We start from the raw sequence: 24,198 nt of genomic DNA on the forward strand, positions 1-24,198 counted from the left end.
TATATATATATATATATTCTTTCGTATTGCTCAATGTTTTGGTGTAAGTGTTCCAATTGGATGTCACTTTGGATAACAGCGTTTGCACAGCCACGTATACAACCACGAAATGGCGACCTACAGTTTAAAGTAGATTCGAAACGCTTTCCGTTTTTGACGAATTTCCATATCATTGAGAACTGAGTGCTTGGTTGAAAAGGAAAGAAAAAAAAATTCTTGTTCGAGTCAGGAGTCAATCCCACGACATTCCTTCTACCAAGCACCCGTTTCAGCACTAGACCACCAACACGACTTCTCTCTGCTCATGAAAATAACATCTGCGGTTTAACATGGAGTCCGAACCACATTCCGCTTCTGACGAGAGGTGAATGCTTCAGCAGGTTAGAACTTTCACTTTTCAACCATGGGGCTGCCAATGCCATCGTCTTCGTAACGGCGGTTAGTTCAACTAACTGTCACGAAATATTTATAAAACTTATATGCACGACTTCCTCCTGAATCAGTCTGTCTGCTAGTCAAACCCGAATAAAAGTCCCTGCATTTGTTCGCGAGATTAGCCCGAACTTACAGACAGAAGCGAGCAGGGAAATTCAATTTGTACATACAGGTTTGGCGGTATAAGTGCAGATACTTTCATTGGGTACTGAGGACAGTGAGCTGATTAACGTTACATCAATATTTACTTCATCTGCAGACTATTACTTATAGCTGCTAGTAATAGTATGTTTTTAAGTTGACCAGTACCACCAAATTGCACATGGCACAAGGAAGCCATTAATGCTTATTTTCCCCTGGGCAGCAGGTCAAATGTTAAGGGTGGACGCTTTGACACAAAACTGTTATTCTATATAGACAGGCGAAGTGCACTTAGCGGTATGATTATAACCATACAGAAAACATCAGATAGTAAATTGTGTGATGTGATTGAAGACTGTTCAGATGCAGAGAAAAAACAACTAACACAGTGAAGTAAGGTACTAATGATCACACTATCTCCACTTATATCCCTGACACCCACTACAGCAGAAGAGAAGAGATAAGAGATGAAGTGTGTGAGTGACCGAAAGTCATGGAAAGGCTGGCAAAGAAGATGCGCCATATATGGCACCTTAATATTGCGTCAACATGCAGGGAATGGTGAGTGTGTAGACACGGCATCTTAGTAGTGTGTTATACACGCATGTGTGGTGGTCATGGCAGCTTGTAGCGGCTCAGGATTCTAGAGTGGACGTTAAATATCGCAGAGACAATATTTCCAAACCTCTATACCGCTGCACAAGACTACCAGAAGTGTTTGACGAACAGACGGCACGTTGCCTCCACACAGTCATATGTTCCGATCGACGTTCTGCTGTGAGCCAGACCACCACCAGTTTGAATTTGAGGCGTCACCAGCTTCTTTCTACACGGACAGTACCGAGACAGCTCCACTATGTGGTCTTTAGCATCCAGCGACAGACATCACGTCCGCTTGCTTCCTCATGACTTTTGTCCATTAGGTGTACTACTTGAAGATACTAGTAAGATTTCCCTCCTTTTTTGAGTATTTAAATCACTTTATTAATATCTCATGGTCTACGTTAGCTTCTTTCATTCATAGACATAATAACAAATCAAACAGATAAATCAGTACAGATAAAATTACTTGATCGTACATTATTCTTTTCTGTAGTCACACGATCTGAATAGCACAAAGCCATTTAAAAAGAAATACACCCTTCGTACTGCGAGCTTTTCTAAAATCCTCTTCACCGTGAAACAGACATATTCTTCTTACTACATCTGTCAGTATCACCATCTGTGTGCTTGCAAGTGTAACGCCCTCCCTGCTGTATGTGTAAGGAAATACGGCATCTTTTGAGTCTTCCGCAGTAGCTTGGCTGAATGAAAGGTTGTTGGTTTTGCAAACCGCGTCAATTGAGATAAGATTCTAGAGCTTTCGACAGCCACGTCGGCTAGCATCTTAGCAGGCGTTCTCCAGAAACTGGTGTTCTGGTCCACTGCGGAGTTCCACGGATATTACACCTCTTTAAAGACGACGTTGGTAGTAGACTGCTGTATGTATACGGTATTCCATGAAAAATGGGACAGTATGTACGCTGTTCAAACTACCCCCACAGACGAGTTTACCAGTGCAGGACGTTGCCTGGAGAATGGCCACAGAATGGCGTTTGAGTGAGTGAGAACTTATCTCGATTACTGTGAAGTAACTTCGAAGGAGAACAGAGGTAAATAATTAGTAAGGCATGGGGCGACCTTTCGACACAGAACGAAAACAGAGGAAACATCCTGGGCAAGCGTTAATTCGGCACGGGTGTGGAACGTTTTGGACGTTGCTGTCTCGCTTGTGTAAACAGACACCTTCCCTGTTCCGGCAGTCAAAAGTTTTTAACTGCTAAGGGAGACTGTAAGATGACCATCTCCTGTGACACGTCAGATGCAATCTCACGTTCTCATTAACACATAAATGAATAACTTTCAATAAGCAAATTAATATCTGAATGTGCTTTGAATGTGTAAGTTAATATACATGAATTGGGTCCAGGACTTAGATCCTCTATATTTAATTCCTTGTATGTAAAAGTAGCATGATAAACGTTAATTGCTGAGAAAAGGAATGAGCTCGTCATATTACCACAAGAGAAACACACGTTGCTCCTGTGAACCCTCTTGCAGTGTTCACGTGATCAGAGGGTGTCACGCAGTTGGAGACCGTGTGGTAAATTGGATACTAGTGGCAGTTCCAAACGTCGCAGTCTGGAGGAAAGGCAAGGCAACTACAGTCAGTCGAGAGTAGCGACTGAAAAGAGGATGATGTAGGAACGACTGAATTTGAGGAATGTGAAATCAGGGAACAAGAAACACGCGAGTATTACGACTGAATTAAAGGCAAAGTAGTGCGTTGGTTTCAGTGATCGCCGAAGTGTGTAATGTGATTGACAAAGATGTAGCAATTGCTTCTAGTTCTGTACAATATCAGTGGCTGGTAACGGTTCATAATTTAAAAACGAATGGAATTGCGGGCTTCTTATTTAACGTGTTTATCTTCGGATAAATATCTTGACAAAAAATTACAGTGACGCTATCATGACAGGAGCGAAGCACTCAACGAACATTCGATTGCCTGAGACGGGCAAAACTGAGAACATTATTGTCATGCTCCGAAAACCCTATCTTCTAGCGTAGGGGACGTATCAAGACACACTTTATACATGAAGACAATTAGATTCAGTACTGAACAAGAGACATTGTATGTCCAGGAGTTACGACATATTCGTAATAAGGTATCACAGGATCCAAGATATGATCTTTTTGTTATAAAGCAGGTAATGGATCACAATAATTTTGTTAATCCTAATTAATTTCTGTGAGCTATGACCATCTTCCGATCAGAATGAATCCAGTACGTTACATAATTTTTGTCATTGTGTTTGTAGATGGCACAGACACGTTACTCAGCCGCACAAGCTTCATAATGTAATCTAATAGTACCCATGACCATCAGAAATTTTTTTAGACTTTTGAAGAAGTTTGTATGGCTGATTAATGTGACTCTATCATCTGTATACGCCATGACACGAATTATGTGATGCACTGGATTCACTTAGGTCTGAAGAAGGTCATAGCTGACTAAAAGTAATTTTGTGATAAATGACTGTATTTATAACAAAAAAGTCTTGGCATGTTGTAGAACATGTTGTTAGCAATAAGCAAACAGATTACAGCAATGCACAGTCAGATTACAGTAAAATAAAGCCGTTGTGCAAGAAGAGGGTTAAACGACAATTGCATGGCTATGAGCCATAAAAGAAACATTTTTATACTACAGGCAGTACTGTAGTTAATTTATTCTTGGCTTTCGGAGGCAGAATAAAACTAGCTTCTTAATGCAGTAAAAATAGTAGTCGGCGTCTACTTGTTAGATGGTGGTGACTGCTGTCGGAAGCTCGAGAATTTTATCTCAACTGACACATCTAAAAAACTGTGGACGTTTGTTCCAGGTACGGAATCTATAGATAATATATAGGGTATTAAAGGGTATTACATTCCGTAATACTGCCACAGGTGAGAAGGTAAAGGAGTGATGGGTAAACAGTGAATTAATTTACACGAATGATTAAACGTAGCAGAACTGGCGTCGAATCATGGCCCGATAAAAAGTGTCTGTTGTTGCACGAGAGTACCCACACCTTGAGACAGAGTTCCCCGTGTGACATCACAGCTCGACGGCGAAGTTTGCGACGAGCGGCAGGTGGTCGGAGGGGTGCCTGTGGCTGGGCAGCGGCGCCAGCAGCGCGGCGTGCCGGCGCGCGGGCAGGCTGTAGCGCGCCACCAGCTCGAGGCTGCCCGCGCCGGCGGCGGCGCTGTACAGGATGAAGTCGGGGCAGCAGGCGCGGCCGCCCGCCGGCAGGTGCGACACCTCGGCGCCGTCGCTGCCCGGCCGGCCGTGCCGGTACGCAGACCGCAGCAGCAGCTCGTGCCGCTGCTCGCGCACCGGCCGCACCAGCCGCGTCACCTGCACACACGCACGCAGCACACTGCAGCCCGAAACTAACTCGTAAAGAATTGGCCAGGTTCGAGTAGGAGACGCGCACTGAGGGTTCCGTACAAACGGAAGTCTGGGAGAGTTAGGCTACTGTGTGAGACGGACCAGTGGCGTATTTCGCCAATGCGCCGCTGGAGAGCAGCACCCGCTACTTACCGGTAAACTCTTTTGTGAACAAACACGGTGCAGAAGTACTCGTGTCATTCTCGTGTTCGGCCTGGAGAAAAATCACATTCTCCGTTCTCGTAAGGCGAAGAGTATTTCGTGTAGTTCCAGCAAAGGACTTGGAAGAACAGTTGCACGGAATGGACAGTGTCTTGAAAGGAGGATATAAGATGAACATCAACAAAAGCAAAACGAGGATCATGGAATGTAGTCCAATGAAGTCGGGTGATGCTGAGGGAATTAGATTACGAAACGAGTACGAGATGAGTTTTGATATTTGGGGAGCAAAATGATGGTCGAAGTAGAGAGGACATAAAATGTAGACTGGCAATGACAAGGAAAGCGTTTCTAAAGAAGAGGAATTTGTTAACATCGAGTATAGATTTAAGAGTCAGGAAGTCGTTTCTGAAAGTATTTGTGTGGAGTGTAGCCATGTATGGAAGTGAAACATGGACGATAAATAGTTTAGACAAGAAGAGAATAGAGCTTTCGAAATGTGGTGCTACAGAAGAATGCTGAAGATTAGATGGGTAGATCACATAACTAATGAGGAGGTATTGAATAGAATTGGGGAGAAGAGGAGTTTGTGGCACAACTTGACAAGAAGAAGGGATCGGTTGGTAGGACATATTCTGAGGCATCAAGGGATCACAAATTTAGCATTGGAGGGCAACGTGGAGGGTAAAAATCGTAGAGGGAGACCAAGAGATGAATACACTAAGCAGATTCAGAAGGATGTAGGTTGCAGTACGAGGTGCATTCAAGTTCTAAGGCCTCCGATTTTTTTTCTCCGGACTGGAAAGAGATAGTAACATGCGCATTGTTTTAAAATGAGGCCGCGTTAATTGTTAATACGTCCCAGAGATTGCAGCACCGTACGGCAGATGGAATTTTACCGCCAGCGGCGAGAATGAGAACTGTTTTCAATACTTAAAATGGCGACGTTTTCCTTACTTGAACAGCGTGCAATCATTCGTTTTCTGAATTTGCGTGGTGTGAAACCAATTGAAATTCATCGACAGTTGAAGGAGACATGTGGTGATGGAGTTATGGATGTGTCGAAAGTGCGTTCGTGGGTGCAACAGTTTAATGAAGGCAGAATATCGTGTGACAACAAACCGAAACAACCTCGGGCTCGCACAAGCCGGTCTGACGACATGATCGAGAAAGTGGAGGGAATTGTTTTGGGGGATCGCCGAATGACTGTTGAACAGATCACCTCCAGAGTTGGCATTTCTGTGAGTTCTGTGCACACAATCCTACATGACGACCTGAAAATGCGAAAAGTGTCATCCAGGTGGGTGCCACAAATGCTGACGGACGACCACATGGCTGCCCGTGTGGCATGTTGCCAAGCAATATTGACGCGCAACGACAGCATGAATGGGACTTTCTTTTCGTCAATTGTGACAATGGATGAGACGTGGATGCCATTTTTCAATCCAGAAACAAAGCGACAGTCAGCTCAATGGAAGCACACAGATTCACCGCAACCAAAAAAATTTCGGGTAACCGCCAGTGCTGAAAAAATGATGGTGTCCATGTTCTGGGACAGCGAGGGCGTAATCCTTACCCATTGCGTTCCAAAGGGCACTACGGCAACAGGTGCATCCTACGAAAATGTTTTGAAGAACAAATTCCTTCCTGCACTGCAACAAAAACGTCCGGGAAGGGCTGCGCGTGTGCTGTTTCACCAAGACAACGCACCCGCACATCGAGCTACAGTTACGCAACAGTTTCTTCGTGATAACAACTTTGAAGTGATTCCTCATGCTCCCTACTCACCTGACCTGGCTCCTAGTGACTTTTGGCTTTTTCCAACAATGAAAGATACTCTCCGTGGCCGCACATTCACCAGCCGTGCTACTATTGCCTCAGCGATTTTCCAGTGGTCAGAACAGACTCCTGAAGAAGCCTTCGCCGCTGCCATGGAATCATGGCGTCAGCGTTGTGAAAAATGTGTACATCTGCAGGGCGATTACGTCGAGAAGTAACGTCAGTTTCATCAATTTCGTGTGAGTAGTTAATTAGAAAAAAAAATCAGAGGCCTTAGAACTTGAATGCACCTCGTAAGTACTGGGAGATGAAGAAGCTTGCACAGGATAGGGTAGCATGGAGGACTGCATCCAACCAGTCTCAGGACTGAAGACCACAACAAAAACAACGTAATTTTAATATTTAGGCGTAGTATTGATGAGAATTTTTTAGTTTATTTATTTATTTATTTATTTGTACTGCGAGCTTAACAAGTGTATAGGAATCAAACTAACATAGAACGACTACCGAGTTCTCTACCTGCCGACAGAAGTCACGTTGTAAGTAGGCTGTGTAGGTTTTTTTATTGGTAACGCCACGTAGCGCTCTGTATGAAAATCACTGGCTGTGCTGTGTGCAGTCTGTGGCTGGTTTGCATTGTTGTTGGCTGTTGTAGTGTTGGGCAGCTGCATGTTAACAGCGCGTAGCGTTGCACAGTTGGAGGTGAGCCGCCAGCAGTGGTGGATGTGGGGAAGTGAGATGGCGCATTTTTGAGAGTGGATGATCTGGACGTGTGTCCATCAGAAACAGTACATTTGTAAGAATGGATGTCATGAACTGCTGTATATATATTATCATTTTTGAACACTATTGAGGTAAAGACATTGTTTATTTTCTATCAAAATCTTTCATTTGCTAACTATGCCTAGCAGTAGTTAGTGCCTTCAGTAGTTTGAATCTTTTATTTAGCTGGCAGTAGTGGCGCTTGCTGTATTGCAGTAGTTCGAGTAACGAAGATTTTTGTGAGGTAAGTGATTTGTGAAAGGTATAGGATAATGTTAGTCAGGGCCATTCTTTTGTAGGGATTACTGAAAGTCAGATTGCGTTGCGCCAAAAATATTCGAACAATCTGAATTTTCCAGTCTTGTGAAATATTTTGAAGACATTCTGCACAAGAACCAGTACCTGTCAAACCGATACAGCCCCTCAGAACTCATCCGCATTTGCTTAATCAAATTACCTGAACATTCACGACATATTATTTTGGCAGGATGTTACAAAGACGACATTGAAGCTTTTCAGGGCCTCGTACAAGAATTAGAAATTGACACTGACAATCGCAGAACGCGAAAACAGGAACACAACAATTACAGGTCACATCCGTCGCAATTCCGCGATGAAATAAATAATAACTGGACACGACAAGGCTATTCTCACAACACAAATCGTGACCAATACAGACATCACCCGTATGACAACCGTTGGCAGAGTAGTAATAATTAAAGGGAAAGATCACCTCTCCGCGGTAGTGACTATCACAGAGACTATCAGAGAAACAGACAATATGGGAATCAAAATAATTATTATCAAGGAAGACAGAATAACTTTAGACGCAACGGTCCAGGGCGCAGTTACGATTCAGGGAGAAATTCTTCACCATGTGACTGACAAGAAAGAAATTATGGAATCTACCGACATGACGACAGACGATATAATCGTAACGACAGACCTGAATTTTATCAGAACTGGCGGGATTCAAACAGAGCAGGGCACTCTCGACAAGGTGAATTTGTAGAAGTTAGATCTCCAAATCCCAATCGCATCGCGTGCCAACAAAGAGACAGACAATGACTTGCACTGCAGGCAGCCACGTGCGCCGGCTGGCTCAGAGAAAAATAACATAGACGCTAACCTTGAGAAAAATTTTAGCATTCCTTACCGCCGTATACCGCATGATAATTGCGTTCAAGTTGAACCTCTGCGTACTAGGAAGAGTAAAGGATTGCACCACATTTCACATGTAAAACCGTTTATTGAGAGATAATCTGCTTTTTCACTTAGTCTTTGCCATAAAATTTTTCACTTCACGCTACTAGTACAATTTGTCACCCTGAGAAACTGTTAACATGCAACAATGTTTTGAAGTTAACTATTCAGTCCAGAGCCTAGGGAACATATTTAGACAATATTTACGAGTGCATTGTTTTAGCGAACAGATGACACAGTGTGTGTGTGTACATTCTTGCTTGTTAGTGGCACCATTACGTAACAACCATAAGGCTCACTTACTTAGAACATGTACCGATACTGCTAATGAGATTTTAATGCAGCATTTTGGTTTACTTGAAAATACATTCTGGATTTAAAGTATTTTCTGAGAGATATCAGATGACACAGTGGTTAGTTTATTTGACAGCTACACGATTATATCACGACGCTACTAATGAGTGACACAATTTATATTATTGCTTTTGCGCTGTATCTGTTTTATATCTGCACAGTTTTTCTGTATTATTCTGGAAAGTAAAACATGTTTTAGTAGTAACTTTTGTGGTATATCTACAATGAGACAGCCTTTTTCGTAGCACAACAATATGTTAAATTATAGTACTTTCTTGATCATGGTAAGGTACGTAATAACTACGATATCTATACGCAAAGCATTTCACTTTCGTTTATTATGAGGTAAGTACATTGATTTCAGCAGAACTTTGCTTACAGAGGACGATAACTACGTCAGTTCCACAGAATTATCTTACAGCAAGAGACACATTTAGCGCTGCAGGACACGCATTTGAGTGATTAATTTTGTACTTGAACCATTTATTTTTCAAGATTTTTGAATTATAAAGAAAGTTTTCTGTGATACAATTCATTCCATTGCTGTAATCTGTAACACCTGAGGGTATAGTTACATTAATCCTCAGGGGGGTACACGCCTACTTTGTGTATCATGTGTTTGGCAAGCACAAGGAGCCCTAGCTAATATGGTATTTGCTTATACAACTTTACACATCAGTACCATATTCCTCTAAAACAGAATTACACAGCTATCTGATTATTTAACAGAGAAACAAACATTTTTTTTTAATTACGTCAGTGAGGGATGTTTACGCAATTACACAGTTGGATAACTTCACACTTATTAAATTGTATTTTGTCTGTACTTTGTGAACTGTTCATATTTTTTCGGAACCATTGTGATACTATGAGAGCTCTGAATGATGCATTTGGTATGGGATCATGATTTTTAAAGTACGGGTGAGGTAGATGACACTATTGAAATGAGCAGAGAATTTTTTTTAGGTTTTGAAATTATTGCAGAAAGTTACGACGTTTTTGAGATTTGACTGAGGTGTTATGATGTTATTTTTATGACGACGATGTGTATTATGCTGTTGAGGTATGTTTATGATCAATAAGCTGATGTTATGTGAGGAATCTGATTATGCTACATATTTGTAATGATGAAGTATTGAAGAATGTCGACGAATATGTATATGTGTAATAAGGTTAGGCATAATGAGTAGTGGTTAGGGACTCTGATTTGTGAAAAGGGATGTTGGAAACTAAGAATCGTACTTCAAGAGTTATGAAATGTATGTATATGCGTAAATGTATCACAACGCCGACGAAAATTTTTTGGACACTGTTATATTTATAGGATTTTGCTTCTACACATTTGTAATGCAATTTTTGATATGAGACTGTCACTGTAGAGCAAACTGGTGTCGTAAATATTTCGGTAAGAAAGCTAAGTGACCTTGACGTAATGTGTTATGGGCAACCAGCTGTGCACCATTATGTAAAAAAAAGAAGAGACCATTAACCTCGCTATTGACATTCCATTGTAGAATGCATCGCAAATACGACACGCTCATTACTTGGAAACATACCTTACTTTGTGCTACTTACTGAAATGCTTATGAATTGATGGGAAATATTCTTACATCTGCAAACGTGATTATGACAAGTGTCTTTATAAGAGAGTTGAGAGCTACTGACTTACGAAATGCCACATAGCTATTGGATGATGTTTTTATGCTTTGGTTTGCATAATTCCTTATTTCATTGGATATCTGTTTTCCAGCTGTGTTGCAGCATTGGTTTTATAAAATAAACTTAAATATGTGAACACTTTCTGTCAACAGATCTATTAAATAATTATTTTTTGATCCACATTCTTCGAAAAAGGAGCTCTTGGAATGGAAAGAACAATAAGAAGTAACTACATATATAATTTTCTTTTCAAGTACTTGGTAATTTTTTGTAGAATTAGTTTTTGTGGTGCTCCACTTTAATTACATAGACATTAAGATGTGATTATACATTTCCCTTATCTGCATTGTTGTCTTCAGTGTGCTATTTTTTCTGCTTGTGGGTTTGTCATGTTTAGATATAAGTTATTACATTTACTGCTGCTTGCTTTGCCAATTTCCATTTTTTTGTTATTGCTGTTTGTATTAATTGTTTTGTGCTGCTGCACTGCCTCATCCCTTAGTTTATGCATCTGAGCTCAGTAGATTTAAGTTAGCTTAAGAGGGGTAGACTATATAAGAGAATGAGTTGCGATGAATTGGAAGAAATGCATTGAGAAGTTATACGAAAAAAGTACAGAAAGCAGGTATAGATAGGACACTTTGGAAATAATGAAGAACGAAGGGAGTTATCCGAGAAGTAAAGAAAGTTTTGTTTGCAAAATACTGCAGTAAAACAAGCCCTGTCCTTTCCTTGTGTTATCCCACTATGTGTTTGTGTACCCTTGGGTATTTGTGTTCTTCCTGTCTTTATGTGTTTATCTGGTGAGAGTTTCATTGTAGAATTTTTCTGATAATATGTTATTTACTTTCTAAAGATGTTTAGACATTATTTATTCTGTTTTGTTTTAATGCACATGTGTGAAGTAGATGTTTCAAAAGTTATTCTGATCTTTTATGTATTTACTTATGTCATAATTCCTGTAACACTGATGTATATGTTTATTTCTATTCTTTTGTAAAGCCCCTAATACTACAAATGTTATCTGTATTGCTATGTTCTTTAGTGATGTATTTTGTATCTTTGTTATTGTATTCTTATGTTATAAAATTGTAATTGACACCAGTTCATCAAATTAAGTAACTTGTAAGTTACATTTCACTGCACATGTTTCTGTTTGTCACAGTATACGGACAATATGTGAGAAGTAGGGACTGATAGTGTTTGCACGTGTGTTAATAATTCAGCAAGGGACTGGATAACAGCATTGCTGGTTCTAAGGACATTTCCAACAAATTTTTTGTGAGTGGAGAAGTGGTGGTTTATGGACTTGCTATATTCTCCGCAAGACTCTTCGATGGTGATTGTGCACCTGCACAGTCGCAACAGATGGCTGCTGGCTGTCTCTACAAGGACTACAGTGGGTCTGCACCTTTGATGATCCACCAATACCATTAATTCTGCAAGGACTGCAGTGGGTCTGCACCTTTGATGACGCACCAATACCATTATTTCTATAAGGACTGCAGTGGGTCTGCACCTCTGGTGGCCCACTAATACCTTACTCTCTACCAGGACTACAGTGGGTTTGCTCTGTGATGACCTACCTACCAATATTCTTCAAAACCTCGACTGACTCTGCTGTGGGTTTGCTCTGTTGTAACGCATTACCTGTCTGCATGTCAAGAGTCAGCACTGTCTTTCCGTTGGAAGGACAACACTACTTCTTCAAGACTGCATGGAAATCCACTACTTCCGTGTGCATTCTCTTTTACTGCTCTGACTTTGAGAAAAAAAAAAACACTGCAATTTTACTGTGATGAATGATCAGGACTGTTTTTATGGACTGTGAGAAAATTTTAGCTTTTGACCAACATTGTATCAATATGTGTGTGCATTTGATATCTTTGTTACTGTAATTATGAAAAATTTTATCAAATCATTATTGGCCACTGCCCAAAACAATTTGTAAAATTTTTTGTGGGGAGCATGGGGGCTCTCTAAGTAGGCTGTGTAATTTATTGGTAACGCCACATAGCGCTCTGTATGAAAATCACTGGCTGTGCTGTGTGCAGTCTGTGGCTGGTTTGCATTGTTGTTGGCTATTGTAGTGTTGGGCAGCTGGATGTTACCAGTGCGTAGCGTTGCGCAGTTGGAGGTGAGCCGCCGGCAGTGGTGGATGTGGGGAAGTGAGATGGCGCATTTTTGAGAGCGGATGATCTGGACGTGTGTCCATCAGAAACAGTACATTTGTAAGAATGGATGTCATGAACTGCTGTATATATATTATCATTTTTGAACACTATTGAGGTAAAGACATTGTTTATTCTCTATCAAAATCTTTCATTTGCTAACTATGCCTATCAATAGCTAGTGTCTTCAGTAGTTTGAATCTTTTATTTAGCTGGCAGTAGTGGCGCTCGCTGTATTGCAGTAGTTCGAGTAACAAAAATTTTTGTGAGGTAAGTGATTTGTGAAACGTATAGGTTAATGTTAGTCAGGGTCATTCTTTTGTAGGGATTACTGAAAGTCATATTGCGTTGCGCCAAAAATATTGTGTGTCAGTTTAAGCACAGTCTTGAACAATTTTTCTAAGGGGACGTTTCAACGTTGATCCATCTGTCCCATAAAATCGGGAGAGATGAAGCACTTGTTTTAATGTGAGACAGCTGGAAAACAAATTTAGCCTCAACGTACAAACATAATCCCACTGTAGATGGGAGGCCGGCCTGGGTGACCGAGCGGTTCCTGGCGCTACAGTCTGGAACCGCGCGACCGCTACGGTCGCAGCTTCGAATCCTGCCTCTGGCATGGATGTGTGTGACGTCCTCAGGTTAGTTAGGTTTAAGTAGTTCTAAGTTCTAGGGGACTGATGACCTTTAGCGGTTAAGTCCCATAGTGCTCAGAGCCATTTGAACCATGTTTTGTAGATGGGAGCAGTCGCAGACTATACCTACTTGTCGGAAGGTATATCTATGCCAACAAATCAAAGAGAGGAGTTATCTGCACAAACAAAATTCCTTCTGTGACACAACTTTCGACTCCGCTCCTACTAAACCTAAAACTTTCAATATTACTGCCTCAAAAGTGTCTACTCCTATGCCAACAAGACAAAATGGTTAGAATAAATATCACTTGTTTCTTCTATTGATAAAACCATGAATTTTAATAGGAAGGCAGGAATTATTCAAAGGGCTAAACTCTGCTGAGAACACTGAAGCTGCAGAGGGATAAGAAAAGGAAGGAAACAGAAACAAGGCACAAAAAAGTCATCAAAGGGATATACCAGCAAAGAGAAAAACAGACAGAGAAGCTAAAAAAGAAAAAAATACTTCAAATACCTCATCGTGTTCGTCAGATACCGACATTGTAAAATAGTACGAAAGTAACTTTGATGAATGGGATGAGAATTAATGTGTTCAGTTGTTGGAATCTATTGCGAAACTAGTAAAAATGCTTCTTGTTTTCGAGGGTCACTTCATCTACATCTACATCCATACTCCGAAAGACACCTGACGGTGTGTGGCGGAGGGTACCTTGAGTACCTCTATCGGTTCTCCCTTCTATTCCAGTCTCGTATTGTTCGTGGAAAGAAGGATTGTCGGTATGGCTCTGTGTGGGCTCTAATCTCTCTGATTTTATCCTCATGGTCTCTTCGCGAGATATACGTAGGAGGGAGCAATATACTGCTTGACTCTTCGGTGGAGGTATGTTCTCGACACTTCAACAAAAGCCCGTACCGAGCTACTGAGCGTCTCTACTGCAGAGTCTTCCACTGGAGTTTATCTCCGTAACGCTTTCGCGGTTACTAAATGATCCTGTAACGAAGCGCGCTGCTCTCCGTTGGATCTTTTCTATCTCTTCTATCAACCCTCTCTGGTACGGATCCCACAGTGCTGAGCAGCATTCGAGCAATGTGCGAACAAGTGTACTGCAACCTACTTCCTTTGTTTTCGGATTGCATTTCCTTAGGATTTTTCCAATGAATCTCAGTCTGGCATCTGCTTTACCAACGATCAACTTAATATGACATTCCATTCTAAATCACTCCTAATGCCTATTCCCAGATAATTTATGGACTTAACTGCTTTCAGTTCCTGACCTGCTGTATTGTAGCTAAATGATAAAGGAACTATCTTTTTATGTATTCGCAGCACATTACACTTGTCTACATTGAGACATAATTGCCATTCCCTGCACCATGCGTCAATTCGCTGCAGATCCTCCTTCAATACAATTTTCCATTGTTACAACCTCTCGATATACTACAGCATCATCCGCAAAAAGCCTCAGTGAACTTCCGGTGTTATCCACAAGCTCATTTATGTATATTGTGAATAGCAACGATCCTACGACACTCCCCTGCGGCACACCTGTAATCACTTTTACTGCGGAAGACTTCTCTCCATTGAGAATGACATGCTCCGTTCTGTTATCTAGGAACTCTTCAATCCAATCACACAATTGGCCTTATAGTCCATATGCTCTTACTTTGTTCATTAAACGACTGTGGGGAACTGTATCAAACGCCTTGCGGAAGTCAAGAAACACGGCATCTACCTGGGAACCCGTGTCTATGGCCCTCTGAGTCTCGTGGACGAATAGCGCGAGCTAGGTTTCGCACGATCGTCTTTTTCGAAACCCATGCTGATTCCGACGGAGTAGATTTCTAGTCTCCAGAAAAGTCATTATACTCGAACATAATACGTGTTCCAAAATTCTACAACTGATCGACGTTAGAGATATAGTCCGAAACTAACTCGTAAAGAATTGTCCAGGTTTCAGTAGGACTGGCGCACTGAGGATTCCGTCCAAACGAAGTCCGGGAGTGTTAGGCCACTGTGCAAAAGACGAGACATAGTTTTTAATGCGGTGTCTGATTACCATAGACGACAATGCATGTTCTGTACCAGTCTCCCGAACTGGCCGAAAGGTTGGTGAGGGTTTCTTGTGATAAGGCGTTCCACTGCTCCACTGCACTTTTGATAAATACTGGATGGTCATTGTTGTATATGGGCGTGCTGAAATATGTTTTCTCAACGCATCCCATATGTTCTGGGCGCGATTTACTTCGGGGGAAACGGGCAAGCCAGTCCATCCGCCGAATATACTATCGTTCCAAGAGCTCCTCCATCTGGGCTATTCGATTTGGTTCCACCGAATTCAGAGCTTTGCAGGTCAATACGCCCTTGCAACATTACATACTCCGCATCACCGTAACACCTGCACCTCCAAAACGCTTACGTTCGACAATGCTGTATCTACCCTCAGAAGGCGGGAAGTGGGAACATGTAATGCACCTATAAACATACCACATTTTCATGAAACATCGAACGGCGTTAAGAAAACTACGTTGTTTACTTTATACCAACAAATTTATTTTACTGTTTCGCTCACAAATAAAGGATGGAAGGGTTCAAATGGCTCTGAGCACTATACCATAAATTATCTGGGAGTACGCATTAGGAGTGATTTAAAATGGAATGATCATATAATGTTGATCGTCGGTAAAGCAGATGCCAGACTGAGCTTCTTTGGAAAAATCCTAAGGAAATGCAATCCGAAAACAAAGGAAGTAGGTTACAGTACGCTTGTTAACCCACTGCTTGAATACTGCTCAGCAGTGTGGGATCCGTACCAGATAGGGTTGATAGAAGATATAGAGAAGATCCAACGGAGAGCAGCGCGCTTCGTTACAGGATCATTTAGTAATCGCGAAAGCGTTACGGAGATGATAGATAAACTCCAGTGGAAGACTCTGCAGGAGAGACGCTCAGTAGCTCGGTACGGGCTTTTGTCAAAGTTTCGAGAACATAGCTTCACCGAAGAGTCAAGCAGTATATTGTTCCCTCCTACGTATATCTCGCGAAGAGACCATGAGGATAAAATCAGAGAGATTAGAGCCCACACAGAGGCATACCGACAATCCTTCTTTCCATGAACAATACGAGACTGGAATAGAAGGGAGAACCGATAGAGGTACTCAAGGTACCCTCCGCCACACACCGTCAGGTGACTTGCGGAGTATGGATGTAGATGCAGATGTAGATGTAGATGGACTTAACATCTGTGGTCATCAGTTCCGCAGAACTTAGAACTACTTAAACCTAACTAACCTAAGGACATCACACAAATCCATGCCTGAGGCAGGATTCGAACCTGCGACCGTAGTGGTCACGCGGTTCCAGACTGAAGCGCCTAGAAACGCACGCCCAGGATGGAAGGAAAGTAAAGGTTTAACGACTAGTTGATTACGATTCCATTAGAGACGGTGCACAAGTTCTTACTGGGAGAACTATGAGCAGGGAAGTCTACCACCTCCCTTTTCAAGAAACGGCCACAAAAAGTTTTCTAGGTTGATTTAGTGAAACAGTTTGTTATCTACTCCCCCCATACTCCTCTTTCTCTGGCTACCAATATAACTTGCTGCCTCCTCACATTTGAAGAGCCTCGAAAGTCACGAAGGGCTGACATGGTTTCCTCATTGGAGCATATTTAGGTTACTGGTATGTCTTCCTCAACTTTCTGTGGTTTGCTGGTTGCATCTGTGTACTCACGAACCGTGTCACTCTGTTAACAGTCACCTTTACCAAGCTGGAATGTCTTCTGCAGCGAGTCAAGCAGCAAACGAGTCCACATGAGCAGGCGCTCATTTTGTAAACTGTTCCATTCGCGTATTGGGCTAGGAAAAAATGGGTTGTCTATTGGTCTCTGTACGTGCCATAATTCCTCTTATCTTATTAACATGATCTCTGCGAGAGATATACAGTGGTAGTACAAAAATGTGGACGCAGTATGAGAAATAAATGCTTGAACATAAAAGCGGATGGTAGCCAAGCCTACAGATTGCGCTGTTGTATTTGATGACGAACTGGATCTTGTGAGCGTACAAGCTGTGGCGGGAGTTTAGAGCGGCAGTTTTACGCCACAGAGCACGTGGCTGGCGGTTGTTACAGGGCCGTGGCGAGCGGCTAACGTTACGCGGCTTTGGAAAAACCCGAGCGCTTGGCAGGGACGTGTATGGCCGTGTTTGTGCGCTTTGAAAAATTTATATGCCAGAGAAAAGTTTATAAAAACAAAACTAAGAGAGACACAGAGGTGCGAGTTGGCATTCATGGGCAGAAAAATATGTAAAGCTAAATTATCTAGACGCGCCACAAAAACACATAGTAGTTTAAAAGTTACTGTTGTCTTAAAAATTGTAAATTTATGGAAGTTCAAAAGCTAATATATCGGCAATGCTTTGGTCGATTAATATGAACAAAGTGTTTACGGATGCGGGTAGTAGAGCTGCATCGGGCAATGATAGCCGATTTAGCAAAACATGTACCAATTTTGAATGAGAGGTCGGAAAATGGGACTCGACTGAGAGAAACTGTGTTTTTGCTAATAAATAAATTTAAAGAAACGAAACTATCTGCAGCATTTCAAAGTCTAAAGAGGTAGATGAGTAACTAATTATGTATTTTTGTTTGTTTGTTTATGTTAAGTATCGAAAACCGGGAAAAGCAATATCACTCAATAAGAACATTATTTGTGAAAAACTGTGGCAGATTCAAAAAATTGGACTTTAAATTGATATTGCCCAAAAAATTTCCATGTTGTTCAATACGTCATAAGTGTTTTTGTGTTTAGTTTTAGAATATTCGAAAGTTTTGTCAAGCATTGTTTTGAGTTAGGCAGCCGTTTCGAGGGTTGGATAGGGCGGCCATCTTTGATGACAGGGAGTGTGAGCGACGCTAAGAGCCGGATTTGCCGCCCTTCTGGAAGGTGGTAGTGGGTTGGCAGCCACGTTCGGGAACAAGTATGCATGTAGCGACGTTTGAAAACGATCAAGTTGAGCGCAATATAGTGGATTAGGACAGCAGACAACAGTGTATTTTGCGAACTGTGAACAAACTGTCGAGTGTGGTGATTGCGGCATATGAATTTTATAATGAACTATTGTAGCATCAGTTATTAAAGGCCGCCCTTACGTAAAAACCCATCAGACTGCATTTTGACTGTTTAGTGAATAATTTGAAGAAAAATGAAGTACTTGCTCAAATTGTAAATCAACGTGAGTGACTCAATATTTTAAAATTCATCGGAGTACCTGCCCGCATTGTTTTGTTGTATTTCAACTTAAAAATTGAGTTTACTACAGGTGTGAGCTGGCACCTTATGACGAAAACGAAGCCAGACATTGAGACCAGCCACATTTCTGGGCTATTCAATCAAGCTGAGCGTAACAAGTACATATATTTTGGTGCCACAGCACTTGGCGGGCTCGAGCCAAACTATTCAAACTTCACGGTGTAGTGCCCAGTACAGTCGTATGCTGTGCAATGTACTCGTATGTTGCAACTGTCAGCCGTACTCAGAACAGCGTTCTTTCTAACTGTGAATGCATTATATCGGATCTAAGTGAACTGATCAAATTGTTGGCGCTCATGTGGTGGGTGATTCCATAACCAAGGAAGCCGAAGTGTTTGGCGTTTCAAGACGTACCGCACCGAAGATTTATACGGCATATTGAGAAAGTGGCATAACATCTTCCGCCAAGTCACAATGCGGACGAAAGTGCTTGTTGACTCATCGCGACAGGCCGTCACTGAAGAGGATTGTGACGAAAAATAAAGAGTACGACCACTGCAAAAGTCACTACGGAACTGAATGTCGCATTCGGGATCCTTGCTAGCACAAACTGGTCGATTTTACGTCTCAAGAGTGAAACATGGTAGAGGATCAGTGATGATTTGGGCAGCCGTATCGTAGTACTCCATGGGCCCCATGGATACTCCGCAGGGTCGCATTACTGTCAGGGATTATTTGACGATTCTGGCTGATCAGGTCCATACCGTGATACAATGTTTGTTACCCGATGGGTATGCTGTGCTCCAAGATGACAGGGCCACTGTTTACACAGCCTGCATCACCCAGGACTGGTCCTGAGAGCACTGGCCACCACAGTCAACAGCTCTCAATATTACAGAGCCTTTGTAGTCTATTATACTTTGGAGGGACATCTATGTGACCGCTACCTCAGTCGCCACCTCGGTCATCGTTACCTGAACTTGCCACTATTGTCCAGGAAGAATGGTATAAGATACTCTTGTAAACCATGAAGGACCTGTATTTATCCTTTCCGGCGCGCCTGCAAGCTGTTTTGAATGCCAACGGTTTTCCCACTCCGAATTAGGCATGGTAATGTGTTCCCATATATTTATCCGCGTCCTGCACGATGGTGACAGCGTAATGACGGCACACTCTTCTTCGAATACAGATTCTTTAAACTTAAGGGGAGGTTTACTATCTTTTGGTTCAAAAAATCGACTTTTTTTTAATCGCAATTTTGGATCCATAAAAGTGTTTACAATCCACCACTGAAAAGATTTTTTCCTAATACAGAACGGAAATGTTTGTTATTCGCGATTGAACAAAAAAATGCACCTGCCTGAAATCAGTCTTTTTTCACGCACCAGTTTTTTTCTTTCCGAGGACGAGTTATTGTACCGGTGCTTGGGAGGAAACACACCAAATTCAAATGAAAGTTTGAACGCGTGTGTTTAGAAGTTAGCACCCAAGCATTTGCATTCTGGTGCGAAGACTGTGAAGATTGCGACTTGCCTGGCAGTGAGCAGCTTCAACGAAGGGTATTCAGCAGTTCTAAATAGTGCAGAACTGCCGCGAGTAGCTCTGGACTTGCAGGCGGATATTATCTGCCTGCAAGAACCGTATGTGACAACCCAGGGAAACTTAACCAACCTACCCTGGGACGCTGTCACAATCTCAGACAGACGAAACTACAAGGCTGCCATAGTTGTCCTCAACAAAACTTTAAATATCACTAAGATTACGCAGCTATGTAACGGTCATCTGGCCACGGCAGAAATAACTAAGGGTCGAGACACATGGGTGGTCTCATCACTATACGCACAGTACAGTGACAACATAGAGCCATACCTACATATGATACAAGACATTGCTGAGTATTCTAGAAATAAGAACCTAATTATATGTGCAGATATCAACGCTAAATCCACACTATGGCACTCGGACAGAACGGACGACAGAGGACGGAAAGTCAACGACGTCATACAGGAGACACAACTACATATTATAAATGAAGACGGACCTACACCTACATACAGAGGTGCAGACGGATCTGCCACCAAAATCGATATTACTCTGGCGAATGACAGAACATTAGGACGACTGCAAAGATGGACCATACACGACTCTCTGACCACAAGTGATCACAACATAATAGAAATAAGTCTTACAACAAACAATTACCGCACCACACACAATACAACACACTTCAACTTTAAAAGAGCGAATTGGGACAGACTACAACAAATTGTTCAAAATGAGAATATATACAACATACAGGGAAGCGTCGACTACAGAGCACACAAACTGACACAAATCACCCAAAACAGCACAAGAAACAGCAATACCTACGCACACACATAGCAAACAACGGGAAACACCATGGTCAGACGAATTAACCAGACTCAAACGTGACATGACAAGGAAACGAAAACTATACCAGAGGACATGGATACAAAGAGACAAACTAATAAGACTAGCTGCATATAGGGAAGCCAAAGAACTCTTCAAAAAGACATTATTTCAGACCAGGAAACAACATTGGGAGAGCTACTTGACCACACACACACAACAGAATATCTGGGGGGAACAATACAAGATCCTGACAGAAAAAATAAAGACCCCATTGGCATTAAGCACGCTACGGCAGGATGACGGCACAATGACAGTGGGGTGGAGAAACACAGCACAATATCTGCTGAACAAACTCCTCCCGGAAGATGCCACAGACTCAGACACACAGGAACAGATCACACTCAGACAAGAACTTCATGAACAGTATAACACCGACGCCGTCACCTGTCCCTTTGCGCACGAGGAAGTTGCGGTAGCGATAAGAGAGCTAAAGAATAAAAAAGCACCTGGACCCGACAGGATCCATGCAGAGGTGCTTAAGAGGCTAGCACCACAGATCACCCCATACTTAACAGAACTACTAAACGACGCCTTAAGGCTAGGCCGTGTACCGACAGTCTGGAAAACCTCAAATGCAGTCATCATACGAAAATCATCAGACAGAGACCAATCAGATCCGAAATCCTACAGACCAATATGCCTCATAAACACCATGGCAAAAATCCAAGAGAGGCTACTGTGTGACCGCTTGCAGGCTCACAGAACCCTACTTGGAATGAATCCCCACCAGTTTGGATTTCGGAAAGGGAAAAGCATCAATGATGCAATAAACAGAGCTTTAGAAATTACACAAAACACAGATAAAACATACTCTTTGGCAATCATGATAGACATCGCAGGAGCATTTGACAACCTGTGGTGGCCAGCACTGTTTCTGAGGTTACGCCAGATGGAAGTACCCGCAGCCCTATACAACAGTCTTTTAGACTACTGCAGAGACAGAATAGTGGAATGGCGCGTGGGCAACCGGAAGGTAGTAAGGAAAATTACCAAGGGATGTCCGCAGGGATCGATCTGTGGACCCATCTTCTGGGACATAATTTTTGAACCTCTCCTGCAACTGCTGGAGGAGGATATGAGGACAGACGGTGCTGTCGCCTATGCAGATGACCTATTGGTGGTTATCTCAGCAAACACAAGAGCCCAGCTAGAGGAGAAGGCGAGTGGCACACTGCAAACAATAACACAATGGTGCAACACAAACAAGCTCAAGATAGCGGGCAACAAAACAACATACACACTGCTCAAAGGGCAACTCAGACGCAATCCATCTATTAAAATACAGAACAACAACATAAAGAGAATGACGGTAACCCGCTACTTGGGCGTATACATAGATGAGAAGCTGAACTTCCATGAACACATCAGAATAACAACAAACAAGGCAGAAAAATTACTACATAAACTGGCAAGGATTAATTCAGGACAATACAGACTTCCTCTGTCAGTCACACGAACTTACCACTGCGCACTCTTCGAATCAGTGCTAAGCTTTGCGGCCAGTACATGGGCGCACAGACTCAACCTCGCCACAAACAGAACAGCGGTTAGGCGAGGGCAGAGAAGCGTCCTTCTGCGACTATCGGGAGCCTTCGGCACTACATCAGTTGAAGCACTGTGTGTTGTGCTAGGAATCTTCCCGATAGATATCACAATCAAATATCGGGCCGCTCTGTACTGGTTAAAGATGGGTAGACTAGACCAGGTCAACATATTGACTGGTTCCCCGCTGAACAATAAGCGGGACCTCAAAAAATGGAAAATCGACACATGGCAACAGGAATGGGGCACAAGTGATAAGGGACGGAGAGTCTATACATTTTTTCCGAACATAACGGAAAGATTAAGAATGAAACATGCCGATCCTAGCCGCGGCATGGTGCATTTCTTGACTGGCCACGGACCTTATCCCACGCACTTAAATCGCGTGAGTCTTAGAGACACATCAACGTGTACATGTGGAGGTATGGGAATCCCCGAACACACAATCCTATTCTGCGGGAAATACAGACAGCACAGGAACACACCTGGGATACAACACCTACAGACAGAGGAACACATATACGATGCGATCAGAACACCTGAACTTTGGGACATACTGAACGCACTAACAGACAAAATTTCTGACGAATGCCACAAAGAGTACAGGAACAGAAGACCACACAGACAATAAACCTATATGCAGCACCCAGACAGACACCATAGTGTGGAAGAACTAAACTAAGTCTCAATATAAAACAACTGACATGCAATAGACTTACATAAGTAGACCTAAAACTGACAATAGATTAATGTATAAAATTAGACATAAACAGTGTCGGCGCACCGTCGCAATTGCCATCAGCTACCACGGCACTCTAAACCTGTATACAAGTAACCAGATAGAACATAAATAGAGATATCAAACGCCATAAATAGAATAGAATAGAACTTCCTAGGCTAAGGTTAGGGGACTGAGGATCAGAGGCTTGAAGATAAATCCCAAGGCGCTCATCCTCAGTCCCCTACGGTGGTGGGACTATCATCTCTTCCTTTCCTATCGTCTTTTCTCCTCTTCAGTCTAAACTATTCCTTGTATTTCCTTCTTCTAATTCAAAATTTATTTTTGTAAAAATTTTGTTAAATCGGTTTTGGGAAAGCTGCCAAAGTAAAGAAAGAAATAAGAAAAAAAAAAAGCACAGACCCGCCTCCACGTGGCGGGACACGGGCAACGGTGCGACCGGATGCGGGAACTGGTGTGAGTTTCATCAACTACATCAGTGTCCGCACACCGGTCGTAGCGGCCAAGTGGTCAAAATAGACCCACCTTAAGCACTTAGGTGGTGGGTCGTAAAATCAGGGCGGCAAGTGAAAAAAAAAAAAGTTCTAAATAAATCAATAACAGCTTGCACTGTATGTGCCTTAGCATTGTCCTGCAAAATGATGGTCAGGTCCTACAGAAAGTGTCATCACTTCTTTCTCTAAACTGGTCGTAGGTTGTGTTCCAAAAATGATTTGTTTCACTGATGAGGCTGCTAAGTGCTATACCACATACCGCACTTCCCAGACTTAAGCCCTCGTGCGTTCAACTCGATTTCTAAACTGAAGGAAGTACTTCACTGCATTCGCTTCAGAACTGCTACAAATTCGTCAGGCAATGGACCGCGACACTCTAACTGTCCACACAATTGGCACTGCTAAGAGTGTCCCACGACTTCCACATCGCTGGCAACGGGTTATACACAGTGCTGCTGACTACTCTGGAA

At 42.4% G+C, this 24,198-nt stretch overlaps 1 protein-coding gene across 1 annotated transcript in view; it reads right to left on the reverse strand.

Annotated features, from left to right (window-relative positions):
- Window positions 1–4,216: 4,216 nt before the first annotated feature.
- Window positions 4,217–24,198, reverse strand: part of LOC126126130 (protein angel homolog 2-like) — a 53,623-nt gene continuing 33,641 nt past the window's right edge. The window contains exon 5 of the mRNA XM_049915139.1: window positions 4,217–4,516. Within this exon, the coding sequence (XP_049771096.1) occupies window positions 4,217–4,516 (300 nt within the window). The remainder of the gene's footprint in view (window positions 4,517–24,198) is intronic.

This window comes from Schistocerca cancellata, chromosome 1, assembly GCF_023864275.1.
Source record: "Schistocerca cancellata isolate TAMUIC-IGC-003103 chromosome 1, iqSchCanc2.1, whole genome shotgun sequence".
In the NCBI taxonomy this organism is placed as follows: Eukaryota; Metazoa; Arthropoda; class Insecta; order Orthoptera; family Acrididae; genus Schistocerca; species Schistocerca cancellata.